General features: G+C 45.7%; 1 protein-coding gene across 7 annotated transcripts in view; it reads left to right on the top strand.

Moving 5' to 3' along the window:
- FOXN3 (forkhead box N3) overlaps positions 1-27,720 on the top strand; it is a 287,806-nt gene that overhangs the window by 117,061 nt on the left and 143,025 nt on the right. For all 7 annotated transcript variants that reach the window (XM_032878602.1, XM_032878609.1, XM_032878608.1 and 4 more), the window contains one exon: positions 4,937-5,073. In XM_032878602.1, coding sequence (XP_032734493.1) covers positions 4,937-5,073 — 137 coding nt within the window. The remainder of the gene's footprint in view (positions 1-4,936; positions 5,074-27,720) is intronic.

Genomic DNA, 27,720 nt, shown 5'->3' with positions numbered 1-27,720 from the left:
TCCTGGTGACTCTTCTGTCACTGCTGGAAGTGGGCTTTACCCCTCAGAAGGGGTGAGAACGGGGGGAAGAAAAGGAAACCATTGTCCTAGAGCAGCATGTACCACACGTCTTGGACCCAGAATCCACAGACAAAGTGTATGTTTCCTTGTGATCCAGCGTGAGCCTGTGTACGTGTGTCCACGCATGCACGTTTCACGGAATGCCACTCTGCCCCAGATGTGTGTCCTAGTCTGTGGGATTCTGTTCTGTGCCGTGAAAACTGTGCACGTTGTGCCCATGATGCTGACTCCGTGACCCATGAACGTGAGAGCGCACAGTTTGAAAATCATCTTAGAATTTGGTACTCATCCTCAGAAATTCACAACCTAATGTAGAGGCCCCCTGCCCCGCCCCCGAAGACCCCTATGGATGGCTGGCTGACAGACGACATACTCTACATGAGGGGATGAGAGAGAGTCACGGGTCGCTAGAACCATCTCAGGAAAAAATGTTATCATTACAGGTTAGATGTAAGACTTCGTTTAGTTGTTGTTTTATCTCCGTTTTTTTTTTTTTTTAACCTTTCCAACTAATCAGTTCTTTCTACAACATAGGCTTCCTCTTGTGTCCTGATGTTTTTTATTGCTAACGAGGAGCTGACTGCTATTCCCCAGGTGCTTTTTTTTTTTTTTAAAGATTTTATTTATTTATTTGACAGAGAGAGATCACAAGTAGGCAGAGAGGCAGGCAGAGAGAGAGGAGGAAGCAGGCTTCCTGCCGAGCAGAGAGCCCGATGTGGGGCTCGATCCCAGGACCCTGGGATCATGACCCGAGCTGAAGGCAGAGGCTTTAATCCACTGAGCCACCCAGGCGCCCCTCCCCAGGTGCTTTTTAATTAAAACACAAAACTTGGCCTCATCCTTATCTTCTTACTCAACTTATTTCAGCCCTCTCCTTTTCACATTGGTTTTTTCCAAGCTGTGTGTGTGTGTGTGTGTGTGTGTGTGTGTGTGTGTGAAAGATTTTCATTCAGAGACACATTTTCATCTTTATATACACGTATATGTATAAATGTCATCTTAAAGAATATCTATACACAAAAATGTGTCTCTGAATGAAGATCTTTCTTTCCTTATTATTTTGAATTCCTTAGCATTTAATGATGCGTCGCCCCCCACAATTGTCACAGAAGAAAAAAAAAAAACCTTTTCTTCAGATGAGATGCAGAAATTTCTATAAAAGCTCTGACTCTAAACTTATTACACAACTATAATCAAATTACAGCTGCCTTTCCCCAGCTAGGGGCATTAAATGTAATTTTTCCTGTCCTAAGAAACTTGAGTATTCTTTCTGTGCATATTTCCATTAAAAATTTTTTCAAGTCGACCTTTTTACTCTTCTGTGGTGTTCCATGAGACCAAGGAGGACACTTGGAGGTGAGATGCTGTGGCCAGCCTCTTCCTGTTCCTTTCAAGCTCTATATATATCGTCATTGGAGGGGGTAGGCAGGTGACAGTGTCCCTGGGGGTGTGTCCTGAAGATGCTTTTTGTGTTTTTTTTTCTCTCTTTGGAAATTTTAAGTATGAGATTTATTTTTTATTTTTATTTTTTAAGATTTTATTTGCAAGAGAATGCAAGCGGGGTGACAGGCAGAGGGAGAGGGAGATGTAGATTCCCCACTGAGCAGGGAGCCCAATGCAGGACTTGATCCCAGGACCCCAGGATCATGACCTGAGCCGAAGGCAGACACTTAACTGATGGAGCTACCCAGGCGTCCCTAAGTGTGAGATTTTGGAGTTCATGTCTGGTCTGCAAAAACCTATCAGCAGTGCCAGGTTCTCTCCCGGTGAAATGCAAAACTGATCAAGGTGGGAATCGTTATGACCCAAAGCCTGGGCACATGTCTGCAGCAAATGACCATTGTACACATGTGCAGAGCAGTTTGAAATTAAACCTCAGCTTGATGATCACCGTGTGAAGACCTGGGTGAAAGAAAAGTTGGAGGAGTGAGAGTTAAGGCTGCTGTGAATTGGAAGTGGCTTCCTGAGCACAGGAGAAGTTAAGGGATCGAGAACATGGAGTGAGCCGTGTGCAGAGGGCAGACAGGGACACTCACGGAAATAAAGCAGAAAGGCTCTCCACGCTGGATTTGCCAAGCCAGGACCGACAGTACCTGTGGGTTTGCCGGAGACTCCTCCCACGGCCACGCTCGGAACTTGATGCTGCTTTTATGATGGACAGCTTTGGGAAAATCAGTTTTGATTGATTGATTTCTTGAAGATTTTGTTTTATTTACTTATTTATTTTTGAAAGCGAGGCAGGGAGAGGGAGAGAGAATTCCAAGCAGATCCCAGCCCCAGCACGTGAGCCCTATGCTCAGCTCCGTCCCACAGCCCCAAGATCATGACCTGAGCCGAAATCAAGAGTCTCAGACAACCGACTGGGCCACCCAGGCACCCCTCAGATCTGATTTAGTGAAAGGCATTGGATGGCCCGCTTTGCTCCCTTTCTTCTGTCAGAAAGATGTTCATGACGTCATCCAGCATCACTAGAGTACTTGTAGGCATGGTGCCTGTTACAAGTGTGTGACTTTATGCTCTTGCTGGGGCCCCACACCCATCCCTGAGGGGGTCTGTATTTTGCCAATGAGGAAGCCAAGACTTTCTGAGGACCATGATTTGCCCAGGGCCACACAGGAAAGGTCTCCCTGGCTCCAGAATTCCTGGTCCTTCCTGTAACCCCCACCCCTGCCTCTTGCACCTGTATCAGTTACGTTGCAACCCTTCCCTCCCCCCCCCACCCCCAGTTGTGGTTTTTTCCCACTTAGTTCATAAATAGTAATGCAGTATAATAAAAAAAAGATACTTAGGCTGGGATTAAGAGAAACCACATTCCCTGCTTACTGTTATTTGCCTAAGAGGGTCAATTATCCTTCATGTCTTTGTCATATTTTTATTCCCTGTAAGATTAAACGGCCCCACCCTGAAGGCCGCCTTGAAAACAAAGCTCTTAGGTTCCCAGAACTGAGATGATCTCCTTGCAGAAATGTCTGGGTGGCTTGTGGGCCCTGGCCCTCCAGGTAGCTGGGTAGAGGCCTTGTGTTCAAGTAGATCCAAAAGACTCCACAGGGAACCCTTGGTGGAGTCAGGCCAGGGATAACCGTGCCCACCACCACCCCCGCCCCGCCCTGAGTTACCACCTTTTGTGGTTTGTTTTACATTGTCTGGATTTGGTCATTGCTGGTCTGCCCCATCCTCACTCACACCTCTTCTAGAAAGTGCGCTTTGTGTCTATTTCCCAAAGGAAAGAAGAGGTGGGTCCCCGCAGCTCCTTCAGTGGCCCTCCTGCTTTACTGGGGGAGCGTCATCAGTGCCCCTCAACTATTCTGGGCTTGAAAATGTATGCATGAAAGGAAAGGCCACATAAGGACGTTGGATTTTTCAACCAGCCGGTTAAACTGGAACGTTGGTGTTCTGCTTAGGTCGGCCTGACTGGTACCAGTATTTGGGCTCAGGCCTTTGCGCCTGCCCCCCCCCCCGCCACCCCCCTTGGGGGCGGGCAGTTGGGGGGTGGAGGCTGGGGTGCCTCAGAGGTCCCAGCCACTGATCTTGGCTTTTGGAGCAGTTCTCTCCTCTCAGTGCACCAGAAAGAGTTAATTCTGCACCCCACCCCCCCACCCCCGCATCTGATGTGATAGTGAAGAATTTTAATGGGTTCTGTGAATCAGTTTGTAAGTCAACTGCTGGGTGAACTCATGACTGAAATACAAATTTTTAAAATCCTCTTTAAAGATTTTAGGAATAACACTTTTTTTCCCCCTTCTAAGGGATTTTCTTGGGACATTTTCCCCCCTCTAAGAGTTAAGCAGTACTATTGTTTCTGTCCTACAGTAGTTCTGAAAAGGAGTCAGTCCCTTGGCTGCCAGCATGGGGTGGGTGTGGGTTTATGTAATTTGACTTCTTTTCTCTCTAAATCAGTAAATATTTACAAACGACCTTATCAAACAGCTTGGGTACATTCGGTCACTTGAAAGCGTGCACTCAGAATAGTGACTGCCCATGGGCCTGCTGCCAGGTCAGTGGGCCTCACAGAAGGACTGACCTTTTTTTTTTTTTTTTTTTTTTTTTTTTTAATAAAAATGTGGTCCACAGACCAAAAGTGGGCCTCAGAAGCAAGTCTTTCCACAGAACTAGTTTCAGAAAATTTGCTTTTTTAAGTTTGACTTATAAAGATCCAACTCCTTTAGGCTGGGGGCAGAATATGTGAACTTAGACATTCAGAAAATAAATATTGGCTTCTGGCTTCTGGCTTCTGGCTTCTGGCTTCGGGCTCCCTGTGCACCCCCCCCCACCCCCCTGCTGCTGCCCAAGTTCTTTTGTTTCTTGGGGAAGGTAATTACAGAAATCCATTTGAAGCTTAAATGTCATTCTTTTGTGAGTAAGTAGGAAAAAACAAGCAGATTACTTTTCCATTTCTTGCAAAGTGGTATGGAAAAAAGATGGTTTAAAAACACAACTCTCAAATTTTTTACAGCGGTGATGGGAGTTTGGGGTACCCTGCCCTCTTTTTCTTTCCCCATTTGAAATCTGACAAATTTAGAACACGTTTTTTAGAAGGGGGGATACATACGTCCTTCAGAGTTGACACTGAAAAATAATACAGGGATCTGAGTTTGGGGGCCACCGGGATGTGAAAATTACACTATTATTGTACCAGCGTGCCCTGGGAAAAGCATGCTCATTTCGTGTGCCGCACTTAATCCAGGTAGGACCAAAGTGCATTTTATGGTGCCATCCGGTCAGTGTCCAATATTACGTATTTCTGGCTGGCAGACAAGGACACATAAGTGAGAGGCTTTTCAAAATAAGTAACTGTGGTAATTGCTATTCATCTGCATACTGCGGAACACTGAATGTTGCTTTGTTAATCATTTTTATGTTTTCCTTTTCTTTGCAGAGCATTGGGAAAGGGTCATTGTGGTGCATAGACCCAGAGTATAGACAAAATCTAATTCAGGCTTTGAAAAAGACACCCTACCACCCATACTCACACGTGTTCAATACACCTCCTGCCTCTCCTCAGGCATATCAAAGGTAAGCAATTCAGACTTTCTTTTTTTTCTTTTGGTCTACTGAAGTTGCATTATTTTGGCAGAGATGGGCACTGAAACTAATTTAAGAGGCTGTATGATACGAAAAATAGCTGCAGGTAAATGAGAAAGAAGTCAGGCACTATGGGCGGCGTACACAGTGTCGTGTTTCCCGCAAAGCTTACCGCTTCTTGCTGCTGCAGAGGAACGTGCTCAGAAGGCTTCCCAGTGGGCGAAATACTGTCTTCCTGGGTAGAAACATTTACCCAGAAAAGGTGACAGCTTTAACATCTCCGTGTGTCACGGTTTGTTGGGACAGAAGTACAGGGATGAGTCAGGTAAGCGCTTCCGTCGTCCCAGCCTCTGACTGAGGGCGTCTTACAGGTGTTCGCCCAAAGACTCACTTGACTGTTGTCATTCCTGGTCTCCATGTGGACGCTGCTCCACAGCGATCATTTTGTTGTGGTTACGTGGTGTTTGCCTCCTCAAGGAGAACAGCAGAGGACAATGGAGGCTTTCATTCCCCCCCACATGCCCATTTGTGTCGACCCAGTGAGGTCACGGGTGCCATTTTTACAAAGATGTAATTGGAGGAGAGAGTGGGAAGCTTGTCCCTTAAAAAAAAAATAAAAATAAAAATAAATAAATAAATAAATAAATAAATAAAATGGAGGTGTTAATGTTAGCGTCGACAAAAAGTAGCCACAGTATTAAGACAGATACAAATCTTAAAATTGATTTTATCTCCCATAGCGCTAGGGTTGGAAATATATTCCTCCCTCCTGGAAAACAATATATATATATATTTTTTAATGTAAGAACGTGTTTCTATCGTAAGCACCCAGTTGAGAGACCTTATCCTTGGGCTACGTGTTTCTGTGAGTGAGGGATGGCATGGGTTCGTAGGTTTCAGTAGTTTTATGGTCCACTTCTTTGCAGATTCTTTCCCTTGTCTGGCATTTGCTGTGCAGAGGGGAGCACAAAGTGATCTTCTGCAAGCACATTAATGAAGTTCTTGTGCGTCTTGGTTGAGAAGCATTCCGTCACAGGCCCTAGACAATCAGTCTTCTGCAGGAGACGCGCAAGAACAGCTGGGCTCTCGGAGAAGACTGCTGTATGTCTGCCTTTGCTAGGCGATTAGCGTGATGGTAGCCATAGCAACTGGAGCATCTCCATAGCAACGCGTAGCCGAGACAGGTGCAGTTGCATCACAAGGCTGTTTGTTGCCTGGCAAAAGGACAGGCCATTAGTACTTAGATATACGCTGTTGCCTTAGAAACAAATAACCCTACATAGCAACTACAGTTGGTTTGAAAGATTTGGGGGAGGAAAAAAAAAGGTTGTAGCAGCTTTTGTCTGTGTTCATAAAAATCAGCGCAAGCATACTCTATTGGAAATGACAACTTGAGGTCATATAGCTGTAGGAGATGAAATGGGATTTTCCAGAGCAAGCCAGCCAACATTGTAGAAATGTCCAGAAGGACAGAGCCATATGCTTGGTTTTCTTCTTGTGGCTATAGCTCCTCCTGAGATGGAAGGGAACTGGGGTGGGAGAATTACTGATCTCTGACATTGGTGGGGAAGGCGACACTCATTATTGAGATTTTCCCCAGATTCTCCGGTTCCTTAGTCATTCTCCATTCCCCCACCCTCCAGACCCCACAGAAAACCCTCACTCTCCTCCCCAGTTTGTATCTTGGAAGTATTTCTTAGCCTTTTGTTCCTAGGAAGTTAAGAACATAAGTGTTATTCACTGGGTCCTATCATTGGTTCATTTAGACAGTACTTTGTTGCCAAATGTGACCCCAAGGGAAACACAGTAATTATTTAATAATTTGAAGGATTATGGCAGAGCTCTGGGGGTTGCATACTCAGGCAGAGGCTTTCCGAGCTGGCCTAAGCTTAATGACTTCATTTGATTTTTTAACATTGGCATAAAAATGCAAACCAGAGCTTTTGCGATGAAAGTAATTTCCAGCGGACGACTTCAGATCCTGCTCTGTCACCTCCAATTCCTCCTCTCCCAGGTGACAGAAGAAAAAAAAAAGTTTTTGCATCTACCCCTGGGGGCGCTCAGATTTCACCTCCGTAAAGGTCACTGGATGTGGGGTGAGACGACGGATCAGATTCTAGCTAGCCTGCTGCTTCCGTGTTGTCAGTCTGAGGACAAGTCACTTTCTATGTCCTGGGGACAGCTATCCCTTCATCTCGGAGCTCAGGTTTTGCTCCAGGGTCGTCTGGTGTGTGTGTTTAGGGTCCTAATGACTGGATGACCATACAGTATTTGGATAGCTTACAGTGACGTGGTATCTGGTTCAAGTCCAAGCCCCCGGGCCACTTGTTGATGGGACTTGGGGAGGATGGACGTGGGACAAAGCACGTCATTAAACAGGGACCAGAAATGCCGACTCGACAGTATCTGGCAGGTCCTCTGTGAGGTGGGGAATCACTCGTCATCCGAGTGGGACACCTGGGAAGTGCTTGGCATTGGCGGGGCTGGTGCTTACTTAGCATGATGTTGATTGTACCGGGTGGGTGGTTATTGCTCATGCTTGCAGGTGTGCCTGGCGAGTAGCTCCACACTGATCCTCGGGTGCCTGAGCACTGCAGGGACAACGAGGCATCGGACAGCACTGCCCCAGACGTTGTTCGGGGCCAGATACAGTGCTTAAACATTGTAGCTCGTGGACTCAGGCTTCCGTGTTCCAGTGTACCCTTCTGGATGTGTGTTAGGCTGTTCCTCTGTACCTGCCTCTTTTGACACCCCAACTGTGAATTGTTTTTGATGCAAATGCAGAGCTCAGTGACATTAGCTATAACAGAGTAAGAACTGAGTGACTTTTTTTTATAATTAAAAAAGTTACTTTTTAAGTTTTTTTTCTTTTTTTATTAGAGAGAGAGAGCAGGAGCAGGGGGAGGAGCAGAGGGAGAGGGAGAAGCAGACTTCCCACTGAGCAGGGAGCCTCGTGTGGGGGCTCGATCCCAGGACCCCAAGATCATGACCTGTGCTGAAGGCAGATGCTTTGCTGACTGAGCCACCCCGGCACCCCAGAACTGAGTGGCTTAGCAGAAGTTTATTTTCTCACAGATCTGGACGTCTGGAAGTCAGAGATCCAGGTGTCAGCAGCGTTGATTTCTCAGGCTGAGGGAAAATCAGTACCAGGCCTAGCGTCTGGCGGACGCTGGCATTCTTTGGCATTCCTTGGGTTCTAGAACCTCAGTCCCTGCCTTCATCTTCACCTGGTGCTCTCCTGGTGCCAGATTTCCCCTTTGTATAAGGACACTGGTCTTATCGGCAGAGGGGCCTGCCCTCCTCCAGTGGGATCTCATTTTAACGAATTACACTGCCAGTGACTTCACATTCTGAGATACTGGTGGCCAGGAGTTTTGGTGGGAGGGGACACAAAGAATTGCACCCATGACGGACGGCCCTTTTCTTAGTAAGGCATTTTGGTGGTAAAAATGTGGAGAAGTGGAAGGTAAGGAGATACTCAAAAAACAAAACACTAGGGTATGACAGAGAGACACAAGAGCTGAGCTGAAATTGTTCCCAGTGGCCAAAACTGGGACAGTTTGAGGAGCAAAATAAATAACAGTGTTGAGTTATAACCCAAAACGTAAAGTATGATTCTGTGAGTCCACACTGGTGTAAATAAATGATGGAATTAGTAAATGGGCATAGAGACAAATCTCCCATTGAAAAGAATTCCGGACAATTTAGGGGAGATACTCATCCCCTCCAGGATTTGGAGCTTAACTCCCCACCCGGAGTGGCTGCATTGCTTCCACAGAGTGAGTATGGAAGGGAGCAGAAGAGGAGGTTCATAGTGGGAAAACCTGGCACCCCTCACCTTGGCCAGGTGCTCAAAGCTAACTTCCATGATTAGAGGTTGCCAGCAAGCACCTTTGATAGGATGTCATGAACCTGACAGTTCACCTCTGTGGTTCCCGCCCCCCACCAGCCCCCAAGTCCATAAGCCCTGCCGGATTGCAGGAAAAACATCAGACAATAGTTCTGTCCCCAAGGCAGGGGTGGGGTGGGCACTCTCCAAAATCCCTGATTGGTGCTCTTCAAAGCTGTCAAGGTCATCGGGGGGCAAGGAAAGTCTGGAAAACTGCCATAGACCTGAAGAGGCTAGGGAGATGCCAGGGACTGAATGGTAACACAATATCCTGGATGCGTTCCTGGAACCCAAAGGACACGAGGGAAAAACTAGTGGAATGTGAATAAACCGCGCACGTTGGTTGATGGTCACATACCAGAGTTGGTTCCTTAGTTGTGATGAATGTCCCCAGATCATGTAAGCTCTTACATCGGGGAAACTGAGTGAGGGGTGTCCGGGAACTCTGTGCTGTCTTTGTAATTTCGCCGTTGAAGAAAAAGCAGCCCCCAGCACACAGGCTAGTTGAGTTTATCAGTTTTAAATATCCAGGTTCATTTTTGGTCTAATGAAACGTCAGCTCACCGCGGTGCTGAGCGCTTGCCTGACCTACTTTAGGTCTCTGTCTTCATGATGCTACATCTGGAGGGCTGCTCATTGGGAGTTCTAGTTTTTACCTCAGTTTTCTATAGGGTCAGAGGAGCCACGCAAGTGGACATGCCTCTTAATCAGATGTTATGGTTCTCAGAACTTTACTGTTACAAAATGGCACCCAACTTTGCTTTGTAAGGTCCCTAGGGCCAAGCCCAGGGAACTCCGCTGATCCTGCAAAATTGACCTCCTTGAAGACTCCCCCACATCAGTCGGTGTGGCCTTCAGACTCCGGGCCTGGGAGGAGGAGGGAGGGATGGTAGTTTTGGGTTTCTTCCCCACAGGCTTTCAGAAAAGTCCTATTGTCTATTTTAATGGTTAGCTTGCATATGCCCCTCCTTCCTGCACATGGAATTTCTCGTTAAAGGATATGCATATTTCATGCATATTTTAATGCTTTTGCTATAAGATATTGCCAGATTGTCTTCCAATTTTACACTCTGTTCCAATCTATACTCCCACCAACTTTTTAGGAAATTCTCATTTTCTAACCTTTCTCCATGTCTGGTGGTTAAATAAACAGTTCCCCAGTGGGAGACCCCAGCTTTTATGATTTTGATATTTTATAGTGGGGACATTTAAACTTTGCAGCTAGATTAGTGCCCTTGTAAACAGCGGCTGTCAAATAACAGTGTTTGTGACAACAGATTCTTTTATAAAAGTATGTATGTGGCTGGGTCTTATGTAATATCTTCTCTTGTATAGGAACCAATCCAAAATCAGTTTATAGAAGAAACATTTTAATCGTCTCTCACTGTAGGTGGGTACAGGTTTTATAATTAATAAGTATGGTTTATAGAGAGTTTCCTGGATGATCAGTTTTCAGAGAATGGAATTTATTTTTTAAGATTTATTTATTTATTTTAGAGAATGAGGGCACACTGTGGGGAGGGGCCCTAAAGGGAGAGAGTCCCAAGCAGATGCCACGCTGAGCGTGGAGTCTGATGCAGGGCTCAGTCTCACGACGCTGAAATCATGACCTGAGCTGAAACCAAGAGTTGGAGGCTTAGCTGACTGTGCCACCCCGAGAAGGGAAATTTAATAAAGTGAAGTGCCTTTAGGAGCCAGAGCCAGTGTAGTTTCTTGATTCCGTGGTATGTGCAAGGATATCTCAGCATCTTGTATGCCTCTGGTCTATGTGATAGGCTGGCCCATGGTGGGGAGCTAGCTAAACATGAGTCCTGAGCGAGGGGACTTTTGTTCCGTACCCTGCCTTCCATTTGTCTGTTAAATATCTCCACTCTAGGCTGCCTAGGTAGCTCAGTGGGTTAAGCCTCTGCCTTTGACTCAGGTCATGATCCCAGGGTCCTGGGATCGAGCCCCACATCATCGGGCTCTCTGCTCAGTGGGGAGCCTGCTTCCTCCTCTCTCTCTCTCTGCCTGCCTCTCTGCCTACTTGTGATCTCTTTCTCTCTGTTAAATAAATAAAGAAAAAATTAAAAAAAAAATCTCCACTCTAAGAATAATCACAGTGTATTTCATATTTTGTATATTGTGGCCAAACATGTATAAAGTTAGAAAAATCCACAAGATTTTGATGTTCTAAGTTTAAAGAATTATTTTTTGGATGACTTTAATCTAAAGTTTGCAGATTCAAAACATTATAGTGTCTATTGTTCTCATTTTTTTTTTTTCTTAAAAAAAAAAAAAAAGTCCTGGGCGGGGGGGGGGGGCAGAAGGCAGAAGGTGGGGGGACTGATTGACTCAGTCCATTAAGCATCGGACTCTTGATTTCAGCTCTGGTCTTGATTTCAGGGTTGTGAGTTCAAGCCCCATGCTGGGCTCCACTCTCGGCCTAAATAAAAATAAAACCCTGGACATTCAGACTTGTCATTTAGCTCTTTATGTTTCTTTTAGCCTCTTCAGAGCCATTTAATGAGCCACAAAAAAATACATTAATGGCCTCTCCAAAGATTTTGGCCTTTTGATGTTGAGGGCCTTAATGAAAATGGCTGATTTTCATGCTGACTCAGCAGTCCTGCCCTCTTCATGTGCTTTAAGCTTGTTCTTTATGATTTTTTTTAAGTGCCTACATGGAAGAGAAATTGTACAGAGTGGTCAGTATATATTCAGATTAATGAAATTATCACTGATTCCTCACCAGGTGGGAGCGCTTTGGCTATAGGAGTGAACTGGTAATGGCTGATGGGGGATTGCGTTGGGAGGAGGTGGGAAGGGGAGGTGTTTGGGGAGCTCATCCTTTTAGACAATTAGAAGATTAGAAAATCCTTAGAATCTTAAGCTTGTTAACATAACTGTGTTAATTCCCCCACCAAAATGCTGAATTTGCACACAGCAAGGAAGAGCTTATTCATTGCTTGGATAGCATCCAGTAATTTTTTGACTTATAAGACATCTTTCTTTCCAGTCATTCAGAGTGGCGTGCATTTAATCGTTGCCAGAAGAACTGTAAAACCACAATAAGATCAGTTTTAACTTGCACTAAAGGAGTTTAATTGTTAGATTGTCGTGTCATTGCAAGTTTTAATTCGGCCAAGCATGAAAAATGAATGTGAGGATTTAGATGAGTTGCATCATAATTGCACTTCTAATATTTACTTGTAAGCAGCATAGTTGACGGAAACTGTAAATAGTTTTTTGAATTCTCATATTCGGTACACTTATCTGTGTATGTTTAATTTAAAAGGGTGAGTGGGGTGTGATGTATTTTGAGAGAATATGCCTAAATTTCAACTTTCTGCTTAGAGTAATCTCTTAAAAAATACTCAGTTACAAAAAATCTATATGAAGCTTTGTTGTGCTTCATATGTAGAAAGATATGCTGAATTAATGTGGTAGCATAGCTATTGGATTGAATGACAAGGTTTTCTAGTGGTGGTACTTCCAAATATAAAGTTTATTTTGTTAAAAAATTGGCAAGACAGGGAGTAGAAAAGGCTTAAGATTGTAGGGTTTCACTCCTGCATGTTAAAAATAAAAGTGCTCATTTACAATGTGAACTTTAAAAATCCATTAGTTGGTTGTAATTTTATTTGCCTATCAAATCATGCTATCTTTTGACTTCCATTATATTTTCTGAGTTGGTCACAGGGTATTTTTAATCTCAGCCTTTTGCCTTCATTATGCTGTTGTTTGTACACTTCTCGTTCAGTCTTACATTATTTTATTTCGATGGAAAACAGCCCCTGGTATCTTTGAGCACTTAGGGACTAGGCGTATCATGTGAGTATTGGGCCCAGTCACCCAACGTTAGTCTGTTTTCAACGTACTTTGAAAGTTGAATGTTGAGTCATCAAGACCGATGACCTCCAGGTGCTGAGTAAAGCTCACGGCCCGGAGAGCCACATAGACTCACTGTTTGGTCCTCAGATCTCTTGGGTGCCCTCAGTCCCTGGTTTGCATTCCAGTAGCAGAAATGTTAGGAGCTCTTAAGATCTGCCGATACATTTCTGTCCGCCTGACCCCTGAGATGATGGAAAACGAAGAGGTTCTCTGTCCCTCATTCCCCTTTAGAAGGTCAAGGTGTCATTGGACCCACCAGGAGTCTGGGGTCTTTGCTCGATTCTCTTCCTGTTCCTTTGCCGTTCCAAAGAGCCAGCGGAGGACCGGCGGAGCAGAGGTGAGGCGGATTCCTGATCAGACCATCTTCGCCGTCGCCAGGCCGTGTCCGTAAAGTGGGCCTGACCTGCTTTCTGCATGTTTGTCAAACTCCTCACCTTCCCAGAGGGGGAGAAATTGATCTCTGTGTTCGAAATATGAAAGAACTGTCAAAAATGCCTGAAATCAATGATGAACAGTGTGGAACAACAGGCAGCTACATTCTTTGTCCTGCAGCCGTGTAAAATTGGCAAATTCCTCATCACAATAGAAAAGGAAAATCCGCCAGTGCTCTGTGTGTAAACTTCTTCGTCTTCCCATTACAGCTAGAAACTTCTAGATTTTATAGATTTAAAAAGGAGGGGGGTTAAACATAGAGGTGTAATATAATTAGGCTTCGCAATAGTGGAACCCATCGCTCGTAAAAGATTTGAGGAAGCTAGAATGGGGGAAGGAGTAGTTTACTGTTGGTATGTCAGCAGTGAGTCATGTTGGTCACAAGGGTTCTGTAGGTAGTCTTAGGTAGTGTTAATAAAAGATGAGTGTTTGAACAAATGATGTGATGGCCAGTAATTCCCACCTGCAGTGTGGATCAGACCTCACTGGAGAGTTTCTGTCCAGTTGGGAGGGCGCTTTGAGATGAGGTGGGAAGCAGTGAGGCTGGCTGGGGGGCAGGAAGAGCTGGGGGTGTAAAATCTGGAGGAGAGCACCTGCAGAAGTTAAGTGTGCCTGCCATCTTCAGCTTCCCCTAGGGGGGATTGGATCTGCCGGGTCGAAGCTGTAGAAGGAAAGATTTGGACTCAGGCAAAGAAGCTCTCCCTAATAGAACAGCCTTTAACACCGTGCTGGGCACAGAGCAGGAGCCGGATGAATGTTCTGGTTGGTGAGCTGATGTTTGGATGGATGGGTGAACGAGCTGCTTGGGGGAAACTAGTGTAGACTAGAGGACTGGTTGCTAGACTAGAGATCCTTTGGAAAGATTGGGTTACTGCTTAGAGAGTTGTAAGGTTCTCCCTTCTAGCTCCTGAGATGTTCCGTCTCTTGAGTCTGTCGAGCTGCTCCAGCAGTGCGAGGATGGAGCCCCACTCTGTGGCATGGGGTTTGTTATGTTGGAAACAAGACGTTAGGGGAAACGTGCCTGGCCTTCTTACTCAGAAAGGAGAGGTCAGATTCTTTGCCTGAAATTGTTAAGTCCAGATTTCAAGCCCGTGATGGGACTAATTTAGTTATTCTTTATTCTGTGTCATCCAGCTTTTTGATTCGTGCCCTGTAATTACCTCCCTTGTTTTAGTGACACTTCTTTGCATTTCCTTCCGTGTGAATAAAATTATCACTGCAGTGTTTTGCCAAGCAGAAGATCATTTCCAAAAGCTGTCCATCAAATCGTCCGGACCTTCCCCCTATTGTTTATCCACTGAATTAATGAGAGCGACACCCACCCTTTGTATAAACCTCCACGTGGGAGCCAAAGTGCTGTCTTTGTTCTGTAGGATCACATGTTTGTGGCCAGAGCCTCGGATCACATTCTTAACATTTGTCTTTCTTTCGTAAGGCCCATGTCACATTGTTTGTCGGTCCATCGTTGAGACCCTGCCGTGTTACGTGAAAGGTGCGGAAAGAGTGTGAGAAGCATCAGAAATTTCGTTAATTGCCAACTCCTGCTGATTTTTAAGTCATGTGGAAAAAACATCCATAAACCATTTAGACACATTTCTTCATCCTTATCTTTCTAGATTGAGTTGCTTAATCACAGTAGTCCCAAGTTGAGACACGCTCGCTGTGCATTTATCTGCTTTTGAATGGAAAGTTTTGGTCAGAGTCTGCTAAGCAGCTGCTCATTCCGCCCATAGGTCTATGACAAACTTGCGTTCTCCCCCAGCACACATTCCCCATCCAGTCTGGCAGGAATAAAAGTGAATGGGGGGGGGGGGAAGCCCATTCAGAAGAAAAACAACAAGAAGACTTGTAGCAGTTTCCTCTCCCTCCTTCCTTCTCCTCCTCCTCCTCTCCTTCCTTCTGCCGTTGTGGAGCCTGGGGTGACAGGCTTCTTTTGCAACTATACAGAAAACAGAGTGTTTTTGAATCAGGATTCTTTTGGGCTAGAAATTGACACGTACACCCCTTTTTCAGCTTCTAGAGAAACCAAGGCACATTAAAAGACTTACCCTGTTTAAACTTTCCATCAGAGTCACTCACTGGAAGGAAGGGTGTTCCGGCCGGCTTGGTGAGTTCCTCAGGCCCACAGCCTCCTGGCGAGCCCTCTGCCTCCCTGCACCTGCAGAGGACTGGACCTCTGCTGGTCCTCAGGCAGACTGTCGGATGCAGCAGCTGTGACATCCTCAGGAGGAAAAGAGAAGTCTGAGAAGCAGAAAAGCGAGAAAGATCTTAAGATCCCAGGCTTCTCAAGTGTGGTGCTGGCTTCCCCAGCTCTCCCCCACCTCCCCGCACCCCTTTGGTAGACGAGAAGTCAGGCAGGGTGCTGTCTTCTGGGCCTGTGCCTGATGAGCCTTGGTGCCTCGGGCAGGTCCTTCTGCCACGCACGAGGGGGCACGTGATGGAGCCAGACTCGAGAGCCCCACGTGTGCTGACACAGACCAGGACTGGAACCTACCCCCCGCCCACCACCAGCTCTTGACCATCCACCATGGAAGCGGGCTCCAAAAGCAAATCCCAGCAAGTCTCAGAAACACATGCAGCTTCGAGCCTCGCCTGGGCTCCCCACCAGCTGTGCCACCTTGGACAAGTTACCTGGCCTTTCTGAAGATGTACCTTGTCATTCCTTTTGTGGCATCAAAGTACCTACCTTAAAGGAGTGCTTGCTGGGGGCATTAAATGAAGTAAAAGGATGTATCCATTGCCTGTCACTTGTGTCTGGTCCCCAGAAAATCAGTGCATTGTAGTTTCTCCTTCCTCACCATCACCAGACTTTCCTTTTGATAATTGTATAGTCTTGTTTTTGCCCAGCGGCATACCAGTGCAGCCCTTATATAGATGGGTTTACAATGTAAAATACCTTTTTATATTTTGTATTCTGTAGTTTTACAAGATTGAGGATCTGTGAAAACCAGGTCTCTCTTTGAGTTCTCCCTTCCAGTGCTCTAAACAGAACTTTGCGTACAGGTGTTACTCAAAAGATATTTATTAATGATTTCTCTGAGAGAGCGGAGCGCAAATAAAATAGTGCAAAATATTTCTTCCGACTGCTCAGGGATGCCAGGATAATTGGCCACCTTCCTCGTTTTACCGGCACAAGGTAAGGGACCTACTAAGGATGGGGAAGGAGAAGCTCCGTTTCGTAGCCCTTCCCTCCTAAGATACCTCAGGGATTTTGTAGTGTTGGTGCTCCTGCCTTTCCGTTTTCTTCCCCGTCTGTCTGCTGAGGCCCTGGTGTACCCCTGGGCATCACAAAGCCTGCAGATTTGGACCAGGTCATTCCTGAAGCCTAAGAGAGCCATCACACTAGTCTGGGATGGAAAGGTGGTAAATTCCAGGCTGTTGACTCTAAGGCACCAAATATTGTCAGAGGACTAAATATTTTGCAGCTGCCATAGAAAATGCAAATGCGCTTAAGGTGGGTGCTGGCCAGGACCTGCTCCAGCTTTGTCCCATTCATGATCCCTGCCCCCCCCCCCGAAAAGACACCTCCCCTGTACGCTTCCTGTGGACCGGAGCCCTTGAAAGGGGAGGCGCTTGGGCTCGGCCTTCCCCCATCCTAATGGGAAAAGTTTTCACCACAGGCGGGCCCCAACAGTCCCTTGTGCTCATTCTCTCCCACATACATAATCTGTGTTTAAATCCCTTGGCAGTAACTCATTAGTTCCCCCCCCCGCTACATTCTTTTCCTCTTTGATGAGAACAAAGCCCGGGTCTTCCCTGAGACAGATCTTCCCCTCGCCTCACGCCCAGGACACCTCACTGTTCTATGTACACCCCTCACCCAAATAGTAGCCTTGCCCACCTGCGAAAAGATGAAGATCTTGTTCTTTGTACTTGCAGATCTGTTCAGAACTCACAAATCCGTGGCACCGCAGACCCTTGCTTCTGCGGGGGCTGTGCCGGCGACGCACCCCGTGGCCGGACCAGCTCAGGACCCCTCGCTCGAGCAGGTCCTCCTTCCGGCTCTTTAATGGACCGTTCTAGAGAAAGAAAGGCTTGGACCTGCGGTAACTCCAGTGGAATTTTATTCTTATTGAATCACTTTGAAGTTGCCTCCTTCCAACGCTGCCTCCTCTTGCCCTCCCCTCTTAGATGTGGCTGTTCTGTCATCAGAGTTGTTGAAGTCAGAGTTAGAGGAAAACCAGCCTGAATTTCTATAAAACAGCTCTTTGATGCAGAGTAAAGCAAAAAAAAAAAAAAAAAAAAAAAAATCTATTTCCATCGAATAGTCTAGACTTACAAGAAACAGGCCAGAGATGTCAGCTTTTTAGCGGTATGGGATTATAAAGAATTTTCAATTCAGTTAGTCCCTCCTGTTTTGAACCCTGAGCTGTGGTTTGATTTCGGACTGGAGGTGAGAGGCAGAACACCAAGCATTCATTAAACACCTACCCTGTGCCAGCCAGGCCTGGTCTCACAGTCACCATGTTTGCAGTCTATCTAAATCCTTGCAGGGTCCAGTGAGATTGATTTTTCACTGTCCTACATTCAAGAGAACTAGTGCTAAGCGAGGTGTCCTGTGCCTGATGCTGGCTGAGCGGGGACCCAAGCCAGCCTCTTGTCCTTATTCCGACAGCAGACTGAGCTCTTCCTGCCATAATTCAGCATCTTGTGGTCACTGTCTTCTATGGAGATACTGTCTGGTGTCTAATTTTTGAAGAGGCGTGCCTGGGAAAGGAGAAATGGCATATCACCTTCTGAACGGCATTTTAGGTTTTTATAAAGAGGGCAGGAAAGATGGAGGCGAGAACAGGAGGGGGCCAGTGCAGTAGGTCAAGCCAGTGGAAATGAAGGTCTGAAACTGAGGCCAGAGAGGAGGGAGCAGAGGCATGTGGAAGGAGGTCCGTGGGCTGGGTGGGCGAATGGTGGGGAGGACACCGAGAGGGTTCTGACCTGCGTGGATGGAGGAAGGCAGTGTTGAGGGAGATGGGGAGAGAGGTGCCCAAGAGGGCCATGGGACATCATGTGCACATGCATGTGTGTGAGGATTGCTTCTGTTTTAGACAAAAATAGGTAAATGTGGGATAGGGAGAATCACCCAGCATTTCTCCAACTTGGGATTTAGAGATCACTTCATGATTTTAGAGATTATTTATGCTGTTTAATAAGAAAAAAGACATTCCAAGTTCACGTTATTAGCACTTGCCTTGTCCAGGAGGTCTGCTCTTAGAGGTAATTGGGATTTTGTTTTGCTTTTTCCTCCAGGCCTGCGTAAACAGTCATCCTTGGGAATAAATGGCCAAACAACTATCTTTTTTTTTTTAACTTTTTAATTTTAATTCCAGTATAATTAGCATACAGTGTTAGAGCAGTTTCGGGTGTCTAATATGGAAACTGAGCATTAACCTATGTCACTCAGGGCCCCTCACAGCAAGTGTGCGCCTTAGGCCGTGTTACCTGTTTCCCCATCCCTCATCCACTCCCCTCTGGGAACCATCAGTTTGTTCTCTAGAGTTAGAATCTATTTCTTGGTCATACAACTATCTTTCTAATCATTTTTTTATGTGTAATTTAAAAAAAAAATAGGAGTGTGGGGAGATCTGACAGGAGCTCACCACCTTTTGGGTTTGACGGTTTTGTGTTTTTTGTTTGTTTTTGGGGTTTTTTTTTGGTCATTATGTTGAAAGCAGTATATTTTGTTAATGTTCTTTAAAAAAAAAAAAAAAAAAAGAACAACCACTGGCCTGAACCTTAATATGTAATGGGCTTCGTAAATATTTGTCAAATAAGATGAATGCATGGAATTATCATCCTTTATTTGACATTGAAGTCATCAGATGGGTTAAGGACATGGGATTAATTTTATTTTGTTAAGGAATAAGCAATGAAGATTCTTCCCGAAAGACCTGACTAATTTGGGTGTACTCAAGTACATCAAACTGAGCTGCAAATAGCATCTGAATAGGGCTCTGAAAGTGCGTATTTGCTAAGGCGAGACTTCGGTTAGGGAACGGTGACACTGCTGGTCATTTTGGCGTGTGTGTGCCAGGTCGGAGGGACTACTTGGTGGCAAAATGCCACAGGGGAGGATGTTTTCAATAATCTAAAAAGGTGTAGGAATGATGCTCAATTTGAGAGAATCAGCTGAAATTAAAGTGCTATGCCACTGAGCTGTTTTGCAATTAATCTTGGAAAATTTGCTTTTAACAACATCTCCAGATCAGCATTAAGGGAATAAGGGGTAGGGTATCAGCATTCAGAATGGCTAGAGGAGCTTTTAAAAAATTATACAGGATGTTGATGGTGGAGGGAGGCTGGATGTGTTGGGGGCATTTTCCACGCAACTTGCTGTGCACATTAAAGTTCTCCAAAAAATTAAGTTGATTATTTTCTTTTAAATTTGTGGAGCGTCAGGCGTAGTATTTAAAATCACTGCCTTGGGAGCTGTAGTTGGCGTGGGGGATATTTGCCTCCCGCAGTAGCGTGAATAAGAAAATCATGTTGAGAAGTACTGTCCTATATCATAAAATGTTGGAGCAGAAAATAACCAAAAATCCCCAGGTTAGTGTCCCCCAGTTGGGTACTACAGCAGACGGTTTCCAGAGTGCTAGGAGTTCACTTTTGAGTTATACGTGAAGTTTTCCATGGTCATTAAGTCTGGGAAATGGAACTTTGGGAAATTGTAACTTCTGGTGAGCTAATTCAGATGTTTCCCATGCTTTATTAAACAGATGCTTTGGGGGGTGGGGCAATCCAAGGAACACCAATTTGGGAACAAGTAACTCAAATTGAGGGTGTTAGAAGAGTAGGTGGGTCACCACTCAGAAATGGGTTGTGAAATCAGTTGAGGGGTTGTAACCGCCCTTTTTTTTCTTTTTTCAACAAAAAATAATAGAATAGCATAGAAAATACCAGAGGGCTTTGCACATAGGAGGGTAAATGTCATTTTGTGAACCTTTGTTTCAGTGATATACGTGGGTTTGTGTGTTCTCAGTCATATCGAGAACTCTATTTCTTACTGTAGATGATGACTAAAAATTTTTTTGGAAAACACCAGTGTAACAGTTCCTCAGTTTTATAAGTGAAAGCACTGAAATGGGTGTCAGGATCATAGGGGAAGTCAGGGACAGAATCTAAGTCTACTCTTATCCTCTCCCACTGATGCCGGGGCACCGCCAAATCCACGCATCATCCCTTTTAAAAGAAGCATTGATGGAAACAGTGCAAATTTCATGAGCAGATGAAGTGATAAACCAAATCTAGTTTGTATGTACCATGGGGTACTATTCAGCTTTAATAAGAAATGGAATTCTGAAACCTGCTACAACATGGCTGGACCTCGATGCGCTCAGCGGCGTAAGTCAGACACAAAAGGACAGGTGTTGTGTGTGTCCACTTGGATGAGGTCCTTTGAGTAGGCAAACTCATAGAAACGGAAGGTAGATTAGAGGTTGCCAGGGGTGGAGGAGAAAGGAGAACCAGGAGTCAGAGTTTCATGGGGGACAGAGTTTTGTTTTGGATTGATGAAAAATTTGGGAGCCGGACCATGCCGATGCCTTCACAACACTGTGAACCTACTCAAGGCCGCTGAATTGCACACTCCAAAAATGGTTAAAATGGCAACTTTTATGTTATGGCTGTTTTCTCACAGCAATGTTTAAAAGAACCGAGCCTCAAAAGAATAATTGATGATAAAAGCAACAGTGTTTCTTTCAGACAGACCTTGTTTTATGTTCTAACCACTGTTGGTTCCTCCAAACCTTCCTGTGTGCGGGTCTGGGTTCAGGTGCCGAGGATTCTGGGGCAAACAGTGAGGGCTCCCCGCTCTTAGGAATCCCTGGCACAGAGTATGGCCGCATGGGACCCCGATTCTAGAATGCCTGGCCGGTGACAGACGGCTCGTATTTCCATAGGTGATGCGTTCTACAGCAGTGAGTCACGCTTAGCATGTGACCTTTCCTGTGCTAAAAGCTCTGATGTTCCAACTGCAACATTTGGGTCAACCAATAATTTACTTTTTGTAAGGTCAAGCAGAAGCATATTTCATGGTTTTCCTCATGGTTTCACCCTTTCATCGGTTGGTCATTAGCCCTGACCCAGAGTCAAATAGTCTTATTCTTGCTTTGCTTTTACCTCTTTCTTCACAGACCTCCAGGCTCACTGCAGATAGCTATCTAAGTGCCGTGCTACTGCCCACAAGTCGGTTGTAGTGATTCCTGCTGTCTCTGTTCTCTGCTCATGATTCACGTGTTTGGGTGTGAGACTCTCAAGGGTCCGGGTGAACCAGAAATGCGGGCGGCAGCTGGATGGTGGAGAATGGTTGGTTGTGTGTGTTTCTTCCTTGGAGCCGACAGGTTTTTGAATCTCTTTTTTTTTCTTTCTTTTTTTTTTAAAGATTTTATTTATTTATTTGACAGAGATCACAAGTAGGCAGAGAGGCAGGCAAAGAGAGAGAGCGGAGGAAGCAGGCTCCCTGCAGAGCAGAGAGCCTGACATGGGGCTCGATCCCAGGACCCCGGGATCATGACCCGAGCTGAAGGCAGAGGCCCCAACCCACTGAGCCACCCAGGCGCCCCAGGTTTTTGAAACTCTTAACGCAAGGCAGTTACTGCCCATAAAATTGGCAACAGATGGGAGTCTCCCCTCGGCTCTGTTCAAGGACCTTGGAGGCTTCTTACCTGTCAGGCAGGCCCCGTTTTGCGTCCGGTCCCCACACAGGTAGTGACAAACAACCGGTCTGTGTGGGCCTCAAGCTGGCATCCACAATAAAGGAAACCGGGAGAAAATGCATCTCACTTGACCAGTGAAGATGTCTAACTTAGTTTACTGGAAGCTAAGAGAGAGCTTCAGAAACGGGGCTAGTGGAATCTCTGTGAACTGGGGCAACACATCATGATAATGACCTCAAAACTCTTACCGTGATCTTGTGAGTTGGACGTATAACTCAGGTGTGTCTACCTCGGCACTCTTGGCGTTTGGGGCTGGGTAATTCTTTGTTGTGGGGGCTGCCCTGTGTGTTGGAGGATGTTTAGCAACGTCCCTGGCCTCTACCCACCAGATGCCAGTCACAGCCCCCAACTTGTGATGATCAAAAATGTCCCCTCGGTTTGCAGAATCACCCCGGCTGAGAGCTAGCGGCAGGCTCCAAGCGCCTTCCACTGCATTCTGAGTTTTAGCTGTTGAGGACTTTGTCAGGTGTTACTCTGGAAATAATGGAAAAGGGCTTGGAGTTGTTTGTTCGTTTGAGTCCTGCTCTGTTAGTACAGAAATCCCATCTCTGAAGTATGTGTAAGGAATCATCACCTGGAAGAAAGTAATCCCTGGCACTGGTGTCAGAACCAATCTGTTACCTGTGTAATGGGGTTGTTCTGTGATGGGTGTTGGAATTTCATGTGTAGCGTCTACTGGAGATTTGCGTTACGGGGAGAGTCTGGGACCTCTCTTGTAGTGGGGTCCTGCTTGGTTATGGACTGAACAGGAACCAGCAAGCTGGAACTGATGAACTCGGCATCAGGAGCACCTGGGTGTGCCTGTTCTCTTTTGCTGCCTCTGCCTGTGGCCGGATGATGTAAGCAGTTAATTTCATTGCTGTGTCTCTCTCTCTCTCCCACATCTAAGTGGAGGGTGATAACCTGCTCTTCATCTCGTTAAGTGGCCATGATATGGTCACTTCATCTGTGGAGCTCCCCTCCTACAGTAGAAAGAGTTGTTTGAGAGAGACCATGGGTTCTTTGGGTTTCCTTACTTGTCACAAAGCCCTAAATGGATTCCCAAATTCCATCTTCCAGAATGCAAAGTGTCCATTTTCTTCCCCCAGTCTGGAGTAGCTGGATGTTTCTTTATTCATTCACCCAGTGTTGCTGGAGCTCCTGTGGGCCATGCTTTGTGCAAGTCACTTGGGACACTTGGGTGACGAGGCCAGGTTTCCTGTCACACTCTAGTTAGAAAGACTGACAAATAAATCTAATGTAACATGAGGGTTGTTTTCTGTCACCTGTACAAAGTGCAGTGGTTTAACCTTCCTGCATATTTTGAAGCTCTTCCTATGTCTATATAGAAACAAGCACCGTTAATGTCTACTTAGGGAGGTATGAGCATGCAGTCTGGGGGAACACTGCTCTGGGAATCTGAAAACTTGGGGTTTTTTTGTTTTTTGTTTTTGTTTTTTTTTAATGTTGATCCTGGCCCTGAGTAGCTGTGTGGACTTACCCATGTCCCTTCATCTTTCTGGTTTGTAAAGTGATGTATGGGTTACATCATGTCTGAGGTCCCTTCTGACTCCAGCAGTCTATGCTTATTATCATAACAATCGTAATTATTAAATACCATTATGATATATTTTAGTGCTAGGAACCTCATGATTAGCCAGTCTTTGAAGAAGGATTTATTGTAAGTTTTTAAATGGGTTCCTGCTCACTTGTGCTTGGTAGGGAGACTTGGACAACTCTGGTAAGGTCAGAAGCCTTGCAACACTTCAAGGCCCCATTTAAGGGGTAGACCAGCAGTCTGAAAGATGGAACCAGATGTTTTCCCTGAAGCTTCATAAGAAAGATACTATTTCCAAACAGACCCATTATCTTTGGAGGGCTTCTTTCCCCAGAGTTTTTTTGGGAAGTAAGGTGCCTTTTACCTGTATGTTTCTGTTTACCTCCACAGTTACATAAACTCGTTAGGTAGTGTTTGTTCATTCCTTCTGCGCCTGAAGCTATAGGTAACTTTGCTGTCCGGTTTAAGCCTTGTCTTCACACCTGTCACTTCTGGACCTTGCAAGCTCCATCCCTAGGTTACCAGGATTTATAACCTCAGGGATGGCCGTAGGCAAGCTCGTGGCAAGGAATGCCCAGTCGGGGATAAGGTCTGTAGTCCTACGCGTGTTATGTGATAATGGGAGAGAAATACGGAGCATTCCTCTTTCTTCAAGACACTTAGCATACTTATTAACATTTTGGTGATGGTCTTGCCGATAAATCTCACCTTCATCAAAAAACCATCACGTGATCTCTCACTGCCCATCCGAAAAAATGTCCTCAATCACCTGGATGATACTTGGCAGTTACTGTCTTATACTGTGGTCCTGTGTGTTTGTGCACCATTTCTGTTACAAGATTGTAATCATCTCCTAGAGCTGTGATTGTATTTAACCACCTGGAAAGACCCCGTGACCTGGTCTGGCGGTGTGTGCACACATGTGTATTGGATATCTGGTTAACGTCAAGGGAATGAGTTTATGGATCACAGTGTCAGGCGCTGGGAAGCACTCAATAAATGGTTGTAGAATTGGACTGAATTGTATGTGGTTAAATATTTCACAGTTCTCTAGTCTTCTTACTTTATGCCACTTACTGCGGGTTAGGAAAAAAATGAAGCTGTGTGTAGGCACATCAAGAGTGAGAAGTGGTCGCTGGTTATCTGAAGAGCTTATGGAGCTTTTAGCTGTTGTATAGTTCTGAGTCTTTTTTTTTTTTTTTTTAAGCAGTGTTTACTGTTTCTGGCTATTATGCACACTAATATAAAAATTTAGTTACACCCTTTCTTTTCAATTAATTGTTATGGCCCTGTGTGTTTGCTCTCTTGACAGAGCCTGTGTCGTGGGAACTAGAGAGATCAGTCTGCTTTCACAAAATTCCTGACTTTTGACTAAAGTCTAGTGTGATGTGAGGGTCTGCCCCACCCGTGGTGACTTCTCAGGCAGTTGGAGGCTTGTAGATTGTGAAATGGGCAAGTGTTCATGTAACTTAAGAGAAAGGATCTTTTTGAGCCAAAAGAAGTTGTGATTTGGTCATTGGCCTTCTCAGAGCAGTGCAGGAAGCAAAATGAAAATTCTGGACAGCTCATGGGATTGAAAATATACATGCCCCTTATTCATGTCTCATTGTCGAATGTTTAAGTATTTAAAGAGCTGAAATTAGGTGTAGAATACCTACAGGGTTCTGGCTTAGGAAAGGTGTTTGCTTCGGTTGTCTGTAAGTGAAGGTGTATGACGGGAAGGCAGGGGACTCTTGTTCTTTCTTTACCTCCAGGGCCCACACAGTGCCTGACACAGGTGTTCAGTAAATACTTGTTGAATGAAAATCCATGAGATAAATAGCTTGTTTCGCTTTTGATCATTGATTCAAGTGTTTTCTGGATTAAAGCTTCTCTGGCTGTCCATGAATAGTGTCTTGGATGGGGCTCTTTGTCAGTCTCGGGCGATGCTTCCGCACCTGTCTTCAGGAGCTGTAGCTACCGTATCTCACTTGGCAGGGCAGGGACGAGGCCTGGGCCTCGAGAATCATAAGTGATGCCCAGCATGGTCTCCATAACCCCCAAGGACAGAGCATGAGCTTGGCACTCACACATACCTAGCCCAAAGCAGTCTGCCACCATTGCCAGCTCCACGACACTGGGGGACATAGCAAAGCTTCCACTGTCATCTGGTCACTCATCAGTGAAGCTGAGCCAGAAGATCTGCTGTCTGGAATGGTTGGCGGGTCTTCAGGAGCGTGGTAGGTAATGTCCTTCCTGGAAAGATACTCAATAACTGGGTCCATTCACGGTTCCTTTACCTTCCAGCAGCACGTTCCTTCTATGGATATAGTGACTTTCCACTCAGCTCTGTGTGGAATGGTTTACCTCGTACTCTTGTGCAAAATGAGGAATATGAGAGAAAGGACCCAGCAGCCTGAGTTCCTTGGTGCCTCAGGGAACCTTTGATATGGTGCAGAGTTGGGAGTCAAAGCCTGTGTGCAGAAAGGACTCATCCTATGTGGTGTGGTGCTCGCATGTGGGTGTGCGTAGGTGTGGTGTGGTGCCTGTGTGTGTGTGCACGTGTGTGGTGTGGCGCTCGTGTGTGTGCGCATGTGTGCGTGGGTGTGCAGTGTGCTCTTGTTTGGGAGTGTGTGCGTGTGTGGTGTGGTGCTTGTGTGTGTTCGTGTGTGTGTGTGTGTGCAGTGTGCTCTTGTTTAGGAGTGTGTGCGTGTGTGGTGTGGTGCTTGTGTGTGTCCATGTGCGTGTGTGTGTGTGTTGGGGTGAATGAGGGAACAGCTCAGGGAGCAGCACCGTCCGGTAGAACGTCTTGTGATGGTGGAAAACATTTTCTGCTCTGTCTGACACAGAGCCACCGGCCACATGTGGCCACCAAGCACTTGAGATGTGGCCAGTTTGACGGAGGAGCTGAATTCTGAATTTATTTAATTTTCATTTGAACGAACTGATCACATTGGCCAAATCACAAGTGTACCGAATAGCAGGGCTCCAGGGCCAGCCTGTGGCTCAACAGCTAGTGGTCTGCTCTGCCCAGGAGCTTGTGAGAAATGCAAAATCTCAGACATTGCCTCACATCCACTGGGTCAGAACCTGCTTTTTTGGGGCACCTGGCTGGCTGCATCAGAGCACATGATTCTTGATCGTGGGATTGTGAGGTTGAGTCCCATGTTGGGTGTAGAGATTACATAAAAATAAAATCTTTTTTAAAAAAAGAACCTACTTTAAAAAAAAAGATTTTGAGAGAGAGAGAGAGCATCAGTGGAGAGAGGGGTGTCGGGGAGAGGGAGAGACTCTGAAGCAGACTCCCCGCTGAGCACGTGGCGTGATGTGGGCTCCATCTCACGACCCCAGGATCACAACCTGAGCTGAAATCAAGAGCTGGACGCTTAAGAGACTGAGCCACCCTGGCGCTCCCAAAAGAACCTGCTTCTTTGCCAGATCCCCAGGTGGTTCGTATGCACGGTTGGGTTTAGGAAGTGGGGTTGGCATTTGAACTGCTCCGTTTTCTCCATAAACATGTGTGGTGCACACTCAGAGCTGTGGGTTCTTAACTGTCCTCTGTGGTTTTCACGGGACCCATGCTTGTGGGTCTCGGTGCCTTCCTGGGGTTCAGGGTTCAGACATGAACCAAGAAAGTTATGTAAGCTTTTAGCTCGGGGATTAAAGGCTGTTTTCCTAAGTCCTCCTCCTGAACATTGTTAATTTCTGTATTCCCATGTTTTCTCCCCAAGAGATCGCTCCCCTTTTCCCTTCCCACTCACTACTCTGTAACTTTCTTTTTTCCTACTACCGTGCCTTAAACTGGTAAAGGTGTGGGTATGAGTACACACACAAACACGCAACATACACACCACACACACACACACCTTTTAGATGTTTCAGACCAAATTGGTACGTTCAGATTGTGGTTATCGTAACAATTCCAGCACCTGGCTCGTGAGAAGTATTTCAAAAGGATAAGTAGCATTTTCTCTTGTAGCGAAGTTAGAGATATGCCCCCACCTGTCTGGAAGTATTAATAATTTTTATTCTGTAATGACTGATTGACTAAAACAATTTAACCAATGACTGATAGGCTAAAACAATTGAAACCATAACAAAACTTCAAGAATTTCTCTGCCATCATCAGTCAGATCGCTTTGGCTAATGAGGGTTTTGCTTGGGTACTGAAGCCAGCCAAAGCTGAAAATCTGTGTGTTCGTTTTGGTGAAGACTTTTCA

This window comes from Lontra canadensis, unplaced genomic scaffold (genome assembly GCF_010015895.1).
Source record: "Lontra canadensis isolate GAN:19392208 unplaced genomic scaffold, GSC_riverotter_1.0 scaffold64, whole genome shotgun sequence".
NCBI classification, from domain to species: Eukaryota; Metazoa; Chordata; class Mammalia; order Carnivora; family Mustelidae; genus Lontra; species Lontra canadensis.
The sequence above is the reverse complement of the archived record's forward strand: the minus strand, read 5'-3'. Positions and strand labels throughout refer to the sequence as shown.